The 12,380-nt window shown below is 47.2% G+C and overlaps 1 protein-coding gene across 2 annotated transcripts in view; it reads right to left on the reverse strand.

Annotated features, from left to right (window-relative positions):
• Positions 1–194: 194 nt before the first annotated feature.
• GRK3 (G protein-coupled receptor kinase 3) overlaps positions 195–12,380 on the reverse strand; it is a 61,750-nt gene continuing 49,564 nt past the window's right edge. The window contains exons 16-22 of one of the 2 annotated variants that reach the window (XM_038151949.1): positions 12,181–12,247; positions 11,637–11,732; positions 9,258–9,420; positions 8,383–8,519; positions 8,107–8,142; positions 7,263–7,376; positions 195–6,326 (exon numbers count right to left, since the gene is read on the reverse strand). In XM_038151949.1, coding sequence (XP_038007877.1) covers positions 6,165–6,326; positions 7,263–7,376; positions 8,107–8,142; positions 8,383–8,519; positions 9,258–9,420; positions 11,637–11,732; positions 12,181–12,247 — 775 coding nt within the window. In that variant the 3' untranslated portion in view covers positions 195–6,164. The remainder of the gene's footprint in view (positions 6,327–7,262; positions 7,377–8,106; positions 8,143–8,382; positions 8,520–9,257; positions 9,421–11,636; positions 11,733–12,180; positions 12,248–12,380) is intronic. The other variant, XM_038151950.1, reaches the window with a different exon arrangement.

Genomic DNA, 12,380 nt, shown 5'->3' on the forward strand with positions numbered 1-12,380 from the left:
GCAGGACACGCCTGGGCTGTGTCCCTCGGAAAAAGCAGGACAAACACCATGCACGGGGCTGGGGGGAGGGAAGGGACTTACCTGTGCATGTGGGGCCCATCCAGTACATCCCAGCACATCCCAGCACAGCCCAGTACAGCCTCACGGTCGGCGCGGGAAGGGATGGGTGACACGGAAAGAACGGGACACCGGCACACACGCAAAGGACGGTTTTTATTGGGGTCTGGTCGTAGGAGAGCAGTTGTACTGACCAACACACAGAAGCAGCTTAGCTGTGCCAAAATAATCCGTTAAAAAAATACTGGCGGCAAGAACCGAGTGTGGCACACCCGCCACGACGGGGCTGTAAACTCCGGGACAGTCCGTGAGGAGCGAGGCCACAGCTCACGGGAGCCTCCTCCCCACAATAAATATGGAAAGAGCCAAGTACATAAAACAAGGAATGATCTCATCGATACAATATCTAAAGTTATTTACAGATCCTGGCTTTGCTTACCATTAATTACACATTTTGGACAGGTTCTCTTTCGATCATTTCCTTCATCGCGAGTAGCTGTTCGTGTGAATCTGCTCCTTTTTGTTTTAAAGGACCTAGTGAGGCACTGGAAGTGCTCACAAATCCCCTCTCCGAGGATGCTGCTGCTTTATTCTGTTTTTCACACACGTTTTTTCTTTTGGTGCCATCTCACCCACTGTCTGCTCTCTCCCTTTCCCTGAGGAGAAGGTGCCTGCTACCAACAGGAAAGCCTCTTCCCAGCCCATCTCCTTTTCCAGCCTGGAAACACAGCGTGTCACACAAACCCAGACCAACCTGGCCCTGGACAAAGCCACTTTCCTGCAGCTGTCCCCAGGTTCTCTGCCCAATCCCTGCCTGGACACACCCCAGGCCAGCAGCACTGGTCTCAGCACTGTCCCCACCACAGCACCTTTCCAGGGGTGACACTAAGGAGCCACAATGCCACTAGCACTGCCAGCTCCCTCAGGAACACCCTGAGCTACAGCTCACCCCAAAATCCAGTGGGATCAGAGAGGGAAACACGGAAAAAAGGCAGAGACCGCTCAGGGATCCCTCCCTGCCCCAGGCAGCCCCTCAGCACAGAGAGAACTTCAGCAGCAGCGTGGCAATGGGAAATGTGGCAATGGAAAATGCCACATGTCACCCAGAAATGCCACGGGGATCAGCCCTGACCAGCACACACCTCCAGCCCCAGCACTGTGGAAACTGAGAGCACACAATGTTACACCCAAAGTACTCCTCAAACTGCACCGGCCAGGCTCACAACTGGAATTATTTTTAGGAACTGAGCAACCTGATAAATTTAGGGCCATTTCTGTACCTCACCAGGGACAGAGGTGCTGGGGTTGGCTCTGCAGATGTGCCCAGATGTGCCCAGCAGAGGCAGCTCCTGGAGAGATGGCCCCACAGAGGGGCCCTGCCTGGGTGTCACCCTCCCCAAACCCTGAGGGACAGTCCCTGCAGGGTCCCTGGTGGCCACCACCGCCCTGAGATGTGACACCAAGCAGGGTCCTGCCCTGGCCCTGGCTCTAGGACAGCGATCTAGCACTGCTCCTGCCTCAGGATCCTGCTTTCAAGGATCAAGTGATCCCCCTGAAACACCAGACCCATCTCCAGTGAGGACATTTTGGGACCTGCAGCCCAGCCCCGTGTCCAGGCTCTCCCTCCACTCGCTCCTTCCCCTGGGAATGACAGAGCTCTGCCATTTCCTGATGGCTGAGCTGGACCAAACACCATGCTGACTCCTTGCCCCACTTCAGGTCATTAATTCTCTTTAACTCAGCACAGACTCCTGTGAATAAACACTTGCTCTGGGGATGCTGAGGGATAAAGGAGAAATGTGGAAATATCCCATCGAGGGATGGATTTGCAGGAGTTTTCCAGATGTTTCTGCATCCAGGAGCCACCTGAGATGGTCCTGACAGAGCCTGGAGTTCCTGTGCAGGGAGAGAAGGGCTGCACAGGCTCAGGAAACCTATCCCTATTTTGTCATGAAAAACAGAATAAAGCTGGCTGATCCTGCTTGAAAGGAGCTGCCACTTCCACACATATACGGAGCAGAAATTCTGTGGAATGTCAGAAGTTGGAGAAACATGTATTTAATAAATAATATAAAATGCTTTTTCTGTTAAAATAGAATTCTCGGGTTTATACCTACAGAGCATAGCAACCTTTACATAAACAAAATAAAGCTGAGTCTGTGATGATTAGTTTAACACAAAATAAAAATACAATTTAACAATAGTATTAAAACAGCCGATGTTCCATCCACACAATATGTACACCATGGAATAGAAACCAACAGGAAACAAAAGTAGATTATCTTGAAACTCCTCAGACATTTGGATATACATATTTTCTCTGTATATTTTAGATATTTTCCTTTTTTTTTACAATATTAAAATTAATACTATGCTTTGTCAAAATACGCTTTTCAGATTTTCTTTAATTCGTAGAACTGACTCATTCCTTATATTAATCAACGCAACCTAGAATTATTTCTTGTCTACTGTACACTTCAAACAGTCCTTCCTCTGGGGATATTTCGGGTGCAAACACCTCAGAGGAGGAGGAGGAGCCGTGTCACTGCCACGTGCTGGGCGGTGACACCGCCGCGCCAACGGCTGCAGGACACGGATATGGACATGGGATCAAGGAACCTGGTCCTAAAGCTGGCCAGCTGCCAGGGAAAGAGCAGCTCAGAGCTCCAGGGATTTCGCTCCTCAGGAGCTGATTCCCTGCAAACCCCAGGAATGGCGATGCTGGGGCTGGTCCTGCTCAGGGAGCATCAACCCCGAGAGCTCCTCTGGGCACCAGTGGCCACTGTGGGCAGGATCACAACCCAAACAAGTCTTTTTTAGCACAAACCTGTGTTTCCACCACCTCCACACTGGGCAAATACCTGATTTATCCTGATTTATCTCAAAGGCAAACCCAACCTCACAATTTAATTCCTGGGTTTTCCCCCCTTGATAGAAGTGGAAAATCTTCCACTGGGTTTCTAAAGGGGAGGTGCTGAACCACAGAATCATGGAATATCCTGAGCTGGAAGGGACCCAAAAGGATCATCAGAGTCCAACTCCTGTCTCTGCTCAGGGCAGCCCCAAGAAATTCAGGAAAACTCGAATGTGACTGAGCCAAGGTCCCCAAGCTGCTCTCTCCCTACCTGCCAGGCTTCCCTCCCCAGACTCACTTCCAGCTATTATTAGCCTGCTCCAAGATTTTTTGAAGCCTGCTGGGGGGTGGGGGAACATACCAGGAATGTCAATCCCAGCTGGATCCACTCCAGCATTACTCCAGCTTCTCTCACAGCAGCACTTTGGGAAGAACCCGCGAGCCTGCAGCCAGGGCTCTTCTGGACCAGGGACAAGAACACAAAAAGCTCAAACACAAATAAGAGGAAGAAGATTTACACTTGGAGAAGTGAATGGCCAACACTTGGATGAAGGGTTGGAAAAAAAAAAAACAACTCACAAAAACACTCCACAGTAAATGCTCCTTCAACAATTTCATGAATTTGCAAAATAATTAGCAAATAAATGAGGGATCCTAAACACACAGCCAAAGATCCTCCCACAGATTAACACCACCAGGAATCTTTGTCCAAAACAAAAACTTCGGAGACTCTGGTTCCCACACCAGGAAGGAGCAGTCTGGGCAGTATCCAGGATTTTTTGGTTTGGAGGGCACAATTCCAGCTCTCCCTCCACACCAGCACATCCAGTCACTTCCACAGAGAGCCCCATCTCTTACTGGGATTCCACCTTCGTTCAGGAGTTTGTCACTGTGATAACCTCTCCTCTCCTAGCTGCACAGTTAGACACAAGTCACAAAAATAAAGCTATTTTCACTTGTCAATAAATCACAGCTGGCTAAAGAAATCCAAATCTTTTCCTGCCCCTCCCACTGGAGGCTGGATGGGGCAGCAAGGACCACGATAACGAGAATATTCCAGGGCCATCCCAACTCCATCACGTTTCAAAATAAATCTATTTCCCTAAGACAATATACAGCCTTCATTTCATATAAAATCTCTGGGTTTGAGGCACAATTTCCCAGCTGATGACCTGTCCCTCCCTCACTGACACCGGCACCGGAACCTGCTGACAGGGAGTGAGAGCGAAATCCAGCCATGGAAAATAACTGAAGGAGAAGAATGGGACTGAGCAGGGACTAAGGAAGTAAAAACAAGTTACACAAGAACTGTGAGAAGGTTTTAACACCATCTGAGGGCTTTTTTTCTAAATCAAGGAGAAAAACTGCATGGTATTGTAGGGAAAGCTGAACCACAGCCAGTGGGATCAGACATTTTTTTTATCCCAAACATTTTTTAAATACCACACAAAGAATCATGGAATTATTTTAGGTCAGAAAAGACCTCCAAGATCATCAAGTCCAACCTTTGACAAATCACCTCCGACACTGCTCCTTACAGAGGAGCTGAGATGCTCAACAGGAATGACAGAGAGGCTGGTGCTGTTTACACAGAATAATTCAGAAAATAAATAGGGGGGAAAAAATCATTGTAAAGAAACCACGTTCTCAGGGGGTATTTTCCAGAACGCATTTTCCCTTTGGTGCAGCCCCAGGTGGTCAGCCAGGGTTTGCACAAGCTGTGCAGCAAACCCAGCTCCCCTGCAGAAGCAAACAGAGCCACTTTTACTACTTTTCTCCAAGGAACTCTGTGGTGATCTGACAGCCACACACGCTCGACAAACCACGCACAACTTCTACTCCCACTGACACAGGCACAGCTCCACTCTCTTCAGGGACTGTGAGAGCTGTACCTCTGTAGCTGGGGAGAAAAATCTTCTCTAAGCTGTTCACTGAATTGGAAAAACAGCTTAAGCTCAGCCCTGACCTCTCTCTTAGAAACCACCAAACACCCAAGGTTGTCCCCAGCTTGAAGCTGTGGGACAGCTCAGGATGAGATCCTTCCTTCAGCAAGGCTTTCCACCCTGATGTCTCAGGGAGAATTAACATAAACCTGGCATTTGATCAGCTCATCCGTGCTCAGTTTTCTCACCCTGCTTTCACTGTGGGCAGTTTGAACTCTTCAGAACAGAAAATGAGAGATCCTTTCCCAAGCCGAGCTGTGATATGTGCACAAACCTCCTGGGCCAGGCTCCAGGGGGACCTGGGCATTTCTGGGGATTTCTATGCTAGGGGAACACACCTGTGTACAGCAGGGGAGGATCCCGAGTCCCAGGACTGAGGAGTGATCCGGGATACGTACCGAGGTACCCACACACACCGGAACCCAGCACATGCTCTAGAATGCACTGGATTTAAATAATTTCTTTTTTAATTTTTTTTTAAAAAGTGCAGTTGACCTGAAATGGAAAAGAACTGTCTTTTATGTTCACTTGTAAACTTGTCAAAAGGAATCTGCTCTTTAAAAACTGTGCTAAAATAGTCAATTTATACAACAGAGCACTAGATGAAGCTACCATAAATTCCTCTTCACCAATTATTACTCTATTGTGTCAGTTATAGTACTGCATATACGTAGAAGAAGCAAAACGGTGGTAGCTACTATTAGTGAGTACAACAAACCCAGGGGATAATTCGAGTTCAACGCTCCCATGAAGTAGCAATAACATTTAAACCACAGGACAGTTAGAATTCAGTACTTTGAAGTGCATCAGAGTCACACTGTTGATCATCAGCAGTATGGAGCAAGGTTATCAGAGAGTCAGCAGTAATGGTCGGGAAGGACACGGCAACACCACAGAGCGAGGGGCACCCACCACGGTCCGTCGGTGTCACCGTGGGAGTGTCACCCAGCCAGCAGCACCCGTGCCACCCCGCCAGGGACAAAGCCTCCTCCTTCCTTCCTTCCTTCCTTCCTTCCATCAGTAGTTCCAGAGGGATGGAGCTCGGGCGGGCCCCGCTAGGGGTGGGGAGCAAGGAGCAGCCTCTGGGCTCGGTGACCTCCAGCGCTGCCGGGGCAGGGCAGGGCAGGGCAGGGTCCCCCGGGCGCCGCAGACAGAGTCCTGACGTGATCCCACGCTGTAAACACGGAACTCCTCCTCTTCCAGGCACATCCCGCCTCCAGCACTGCACAAAGTCATTCGTTCACAAGGATTCGGGGACGCTCTGCAGGCTCCCCAAGCAGCTCTCCCTGCGGGGAGGTGGTGGGTGGCTCCTACAGCCCGTTGCTGTTCCTGTGGCTGAGCGGGGGCTTCGAGAGCTCCACCACCGTGGAGCGGGATTTATTGAGGAACTTCGGAGCCCGGCGCAGCAACCTCTGGGCCTCGGTGAAAGCCTCTGTCAGCTCCTTTTTCCACTGAACGAACTCGGGGTCGCTCTGCAAGAGACACAGAAGCAGTTTGGCACTTCCATCCTACGTGGCCAACGGTGGCTTCTCTTGTGGCCACGTTTCTCTCCACAGAGAAAAGCAAGGCACAGTTCTTCCCAAGAATATTTCTGGGTTTCACATCCTCTGAACCTCAGAGAAAGGAAAAACAATTCTTATCTCATTCACTGCCCCTGTGCTGTTCACAAGTGGAACGCACTGTGGAAGATTGTTTACCTGAAGGGAATTGAGAACTGGATTCTGGTGTCAGTGTTTTGATTCACTGGCCAGTTGAATCCAGGGGTGTGTGTTGGGGCTGTGGCTGACAGTCAGGAGATGCTGTGCAGGGGAGTGCAGTGGAGTGCTGGGCAGGTTCCTTTTAGATGTAATGTAATACAGTATAGAATAATATAGTATAATAAAGTAATCAATTAGCCTTCTGATATCAACAGAGCCCTCCTCATCCTTCCTCTCCTTCGTCAGGGGCAAAAACATCTACGATAGTCTCTGTCAGACAGCACTTTAGGGAAGATATTCTAATTTTCCAGAGGAATGAGCAACTTGGGGTATTGCCCATGTGCAGCCCTCAGCTCCTCCATCACACCAATGAAAGCTGGTACAATGTTTTGAGGACTTGAGCACTTCCCCCTTCCACACATGAGCTCCAGCAGCTGCCCACAGCGAGACATGAGCCAACAAGGCCCTTGGAGCTTGAGAAGTTTGGCAGGTTTTAGCTATTTAATAAACCCAACTCCCTTTGTCCCAAACACCACTGAAACCCATGACAAGCTGCAGGTTTCCTGCTTTCAAAACTCAAGGGTGATGAACATTTCAGCTCTGCTTCACCAAGCACCTTATTTAACATGCAACAGGATGAGCTGAAAAACTTGTCAATTGTTTGTCACACACAAAACAAGCTGATCCAGTTATCAAAAAATCAAGTCTTACCTCACACTGTAGGACAAACTGTTTTCCTCCTTTAATTCTCAGTAAGATGCATTTCTTATCTTTAATTTGTGTTTCTTCAACAGATACTATTTGTTCCATTGTCAGCAGGTTTTGCTGCAGCATTTGCAAAAGAACAGAGAATTAATTGAAAAGAAATGCTGTTGCCCATCAAATAAAGCCACTATCTCATTTTCCTGGACTATCCACATGAATTAAGTGATGAACATTAAATGTCATTACACAAACATTTATTTCTGAAGGCTGGGTCATGAACTAAAGATAGGTAGTAAGGTAAGAGAGAGATTTACAAGGGGCTTGGTTGCTTCAATAGTGACAACAAAATATCAGCTCTAAAAGCCAGTAATGACAGCATGAAATAAGAATCTACAAATAGGTGTGTCTGCAAACAGAATATTCACTATTTTCCCTCAAGAGTTGCATATAATTTGATACATTTTTCAAGCATTACTGTTATTACCCAAAAAAAAAGGCAATTTCACTACTTCAAAGAGCTGAAAGGGAATATTTCAGCACTGAATACTTACAAAGAGAACATACGCAGCAGTGTGCAGGAAAACTCTCCCTACGGACTGCAGAGTACACAATGTCTTAAATTCCAAACACTTCCTTAATTTAAATATACAAATTATCTGCCCTGCACATGAGCACAGCTGGGCTACACTACAGCCATTATAGCATTTTCTTGGAAATAAAATGCTATAGCATTTGTCACCTTAATTTAAATATACAAATGATCTGCCCTGCACGTGAGCACAGCTGGGCTACACTACAGCCATTATAGCATTTTCTTGGAAATAAAATGCTATAGCATTTGTCACCTTACCAGTTTGTGTTTTTTTGTATAAATAGTCCAGTGGTCCTAAATGAAAAACAACACCATCAACTACCAAAATCCTTTAAAAACACAACAAAACAAACAAAGGTTTCGCAGGTTAACTTTATGTCTCCTGTGTAAGCTATGTGTTAACTACAGTGAGACAGGAGAGAAGATGCTCAAATGGGCTTTTACTCAGAGAAAACTCCTTCCCCAGGAGAACTCCTGGGCCCTCCAGGTGTGTCCCAGCTCCACCTGCCTTCCAGCAGAGCTCCCCTCACTCACCCGGGACTCTCCTTCTCCTCGCCACTCCAGCCGGTTGGGGAAGAGGTAAAAGTAACGCCGCTGCCACTGAGTCAGGAAGGGGTTCCCCAGCTTGAGCATGTACCCATGCATGATACAGTCCTTCCCCAGGGCGTAATCTAAACCAAGAGGAGGTGTTAGCAAAGCACCAGGAGGGCAGCTGAAAGCATTCTGAGCATTCTGTGCCCAGGGGACGGAGCCCCGGAGCTGCCGTGCCCTCGGCAGGTTCATTTCACACACACACAGCCCCAGCTCTGCCCTAACTGCACAGCTGCTGTGGCTGCAGAGCAGGGACAAGGACAGGACTCAGCTCTTAAAGAAGTATCTCACTGGAGGAAGTTTGAAAAGCGCTGAATGTTGCTCTCCAAAGTTTGGGGGTTTGATGCAACACCCCCCTGCAAGCTGCAGCTTGCTGGGCAAAACCTCCTGGGGCCCTTCCCAGCTCCTGGGCAGGAAATTGAACCCCACAGGCTGGGAAGGTGGGGAGGCACTGGCACAGGGTGCCCAGAGAAGCTGAGGCTGCCACATCCCTGGAAGTGCCCAAGGCCAGGTTGGACAAAGCTTGGAGCAACCTGGGACAGTGGAAGGTGTCCCTGCCCACGGCAGTGGGGTGGAACTGGATGGGCTTTAAGATCCTTTCCAACCCAAACCATTCCAGGACTCTCTGATTCCATGAATCTCTTCCCAAAGCCTGATGTCATCATTCAGCATTTCAAAACATTCAGAAACATCTTAAGCAACACGACAGCGATTAAACAAATCCTAACGATTCCTGGGAAGGATGGCAATGGGAGAACTCCAAACCCAGGAATTACTACCTAGCAGCAAAAGATGAGAGAAGTGTAAGGACAGATTACCTTCCTCGTGGCCAAGCTGCTTATTTTTAGCCCTTTTTCTGGCCTCAATTTTATCTGTGTCTGCATTTACTGCATCATAAACAGTTTCTGCTACTTCTTGCTGCCAACGCTCCGATATTACCAGAGGGAAGTTCTTATATAACTCCTGGTCACTATCAAGCAACTTGCAAGAGAAAAACAACAAAAAACCCAACATTTTAATAACTTTCACTACTCTTATCCCCAACAGTTAATAGTTACCCATGCAACAGCATTATTTTACACAACGGATCGAACTCAAACCTTCACAAAACAAACAGATGCAAGCAAGAGAAGCACAGACACTAATTTAAGCAAAGGTAGTAATTTATGTGCAGAGAACAGGCCACCTGCTCAAAACTTGTTTGGTTTGATAGCTCCAAAATCCTCACTCAACACTGCCCCATAATGCTCTCTGGACATTTAAATAACTACTCCAATGTAAGCAGCAGTATTCTTAACTTTGTTGCAGAAAAACTTCCCCAGCCCAAAAACTCCATGAAAAGGTGCAAAGATACCTTTTCTACAGCAATGCCTTCCATGCTTCCACAGCCTGGCTTTATATTCTTAATGATTAACCCTCAGAATTCACCAGCATGTGCTGCAGATCTCAATTTTACTGGTGGAAGGATTCTTTTCTCCACTAATCCTTTGAGTACTTAAATTGAATTGCACTGAAGAAAATCAGGGAAAAAATTCCTTCACCAAAAGGGTTTCCCAGCACTGAGCAGGGCAGTGGTGGAGTGCCCATCCCTGGAGGAGTTCAAAGCTGTGTGGATGCAGCACCAACAGCTGCAGGAGCAGCTTAATTCTCCTGCTGCAGTCAGGTTAGACCCTCCTGGAATAGATATTCTCCTTTTCAGAGATCCATGCAGGAAAATACACACCCAGAAATCTCCCCATGGCACCCAAGGAAGGGGGAACAGCCACAGGCATCCCCTGCTGGCTCCCCCCTCATAACCCAAAGCTCATCAGCTCTTCTGGGGGCCACAGGACACTCTGCAGGATCAATACAACCCCAAGGAGCAGAGCAAACTTGGTGGTGCCCAGGGCAGGGAGGGCTCCTGGCACCTCGCTGGCAGCTGACTCAGGCAGGAATCCTCCTGTCCCCTCTGGAAGCCTGTGACACCCAGGGGGGCTGTGCTGTCCCTCCCTGACTCACCCCCAAGGGTAAATTTATCCCCTGGGCAGCCTGAGCTATGAGATTGTGAGATCAAACTGGAGATGACACAGCGCTGACCTGCTGGTGATTCACATTCCATGACAGGAGCTCTCACTAAATCATGTTCTTGAGAATCCCTGAGCCCCTCAAAAAATAAAAAGACTCCCTGGTTCTTCCTTGCAAAATGTTCCTCTGAATCCTGGCATTGCAGAATTACAGGAGACTGGAATCCTGCCAGGCTAACATTGATGCTGAAGATGTGGAATTTTCTGGGATAAAGAACATCCTGGGCTCTCTGCACTCCTCTGTGCCAATTTCTGTCACCACAGCAGGTGACACTGACAGACGAGCTCCCTTTTAGGCTCAGTGAGTACTTAATGGGGCTTTTTCCTTATAAAGTTCAGAACAATTAGTTTCCCTCCTGACTCACTTCTGTAAGAACAAGAACGAGGTCTGCTCTACTGCAGAAATGGGTGATGAAAACAGTGAAGGGCACTGACCCCAGCCCTGCTGCCCCAAAGTCCCAGAGAAGCTTCAGAGAGTGAAGGAATTCACAGAAGGGTCTCCTCCTTCATGTGAGTCCCAAAGGGGCCAGCAGCTCTAACTTCTCTCCTTTTTTATATAATTTATATTATTTTCATTAAATTTTGGATAATATCAGAACCTGAAAATTTCTTTTGGTGCTCTTTTAACTTCTGACATTGCCACTATTAACTCAGTTTGTCATTTTTAGGAGTTTTCCCCAGCACTCTCTGACCACTTAACTATTAAAGTTTAGCTCCATTTTAAGAATTTTTAAGGGTTTTCCCCAGCACTCTCTGACCACTCAACTATTAAAATAAAGTTTAGCTCCATTTCTCCAAGCTACCAGAAATAAATCCCAACTTTTAAACCCACAAACCATAAGGTATTCCTGAAAAACTGAGGCTCTCCCAATTCTTTCCCCACCATTCGAAACATTTCCTTCACAACATAAAACTTTTGGTAAGAAAGTAGATTTCAGTTAACCTAAAAACTTAAGGACTTGGCAAGCAACAACAAACAGGGGAACCAGCCCAAGGTAAAAGCATGGGTTGATCCTCCCAGCCTGAAGGAATTCCTTGCACATCCAGAGCCCTGAAGCAAAGGAATGCCACACACACATGGAAAGCCAAGCACAGCAGTCCCAGTGCCACCCTCCAGCACTGAGAGTTGGGTACCTTAATGCCTTTAGTGTCCTCTTCATCAAAGGAGCCAATATCAAAAGCATCTGCTGCATTGACTTCTCCCCGGGGAGGAATCAGGGGGGGAGGGTACTAGAAATTGAAATCAGCATCATTAAAGACAAATTAATGGCTATTATTTAACTCCATTCTGCAGTCATGCACAACCTTGGTAATTTTTGCACAGGTTACACCTGACTGTGCCAGCATGCCCCCCTTGGAATGAAACTTCAGTGCAAAATTGTTGGCACTTCTTTTAATTCGAGCTCCTTCAAAAATCTGGGGATGAAACTCCCCAGTTTAGAGACAGCAAAGGAAAGGAAACATGCAGTCATTTGAGCCTGGAAATATTATTATTTACTCCTAACAACCAGGAAGATCTGTAGTAACAAATATTCATCAACAACCCTCCCTGTTTTTGTTTGAGTGAGCACTCGTGCTGGGCACTGTGACCCTCAAGTTTTCTGTTCAGCACTTATTTGGGTTTATTTTCCTTTTACTGCTGTACCAAGTCAGTTAAATTACTGTCTTTATCCTTTACCTTCTGTAAATAGACTTGCTGCCAATCAATGCCTTTGAAGAAAGGATGTTCCTTTACTTCTTGTGCGCTGCAAAACAGAAGTGACTGAAGTCAACAGATGAAGGAGCTTTTCAAGTGTATTCAAGGAATACAAAGCCCTCAAAGGTCACATTTCTATCACTTGAGAACACCGGGGAAAACACTCTTTTTTTTGCAAAAAA

The sequence above is a fragment of the Motacilla alba genome, chromosome 15 (genome assembly GCF_015832195.1).
Source record: "Motacilla alba alba isolate MOTALB_02 chromosome 15, Motacilla_alba_V1.0_pri, whole genome shotgun sequence".
Lineage (NCBI taxonomy): Eukaryota > Metazoa > Chordata > Aves > Passeriformes > Motacillidae > Motacilla > Motacilla alba.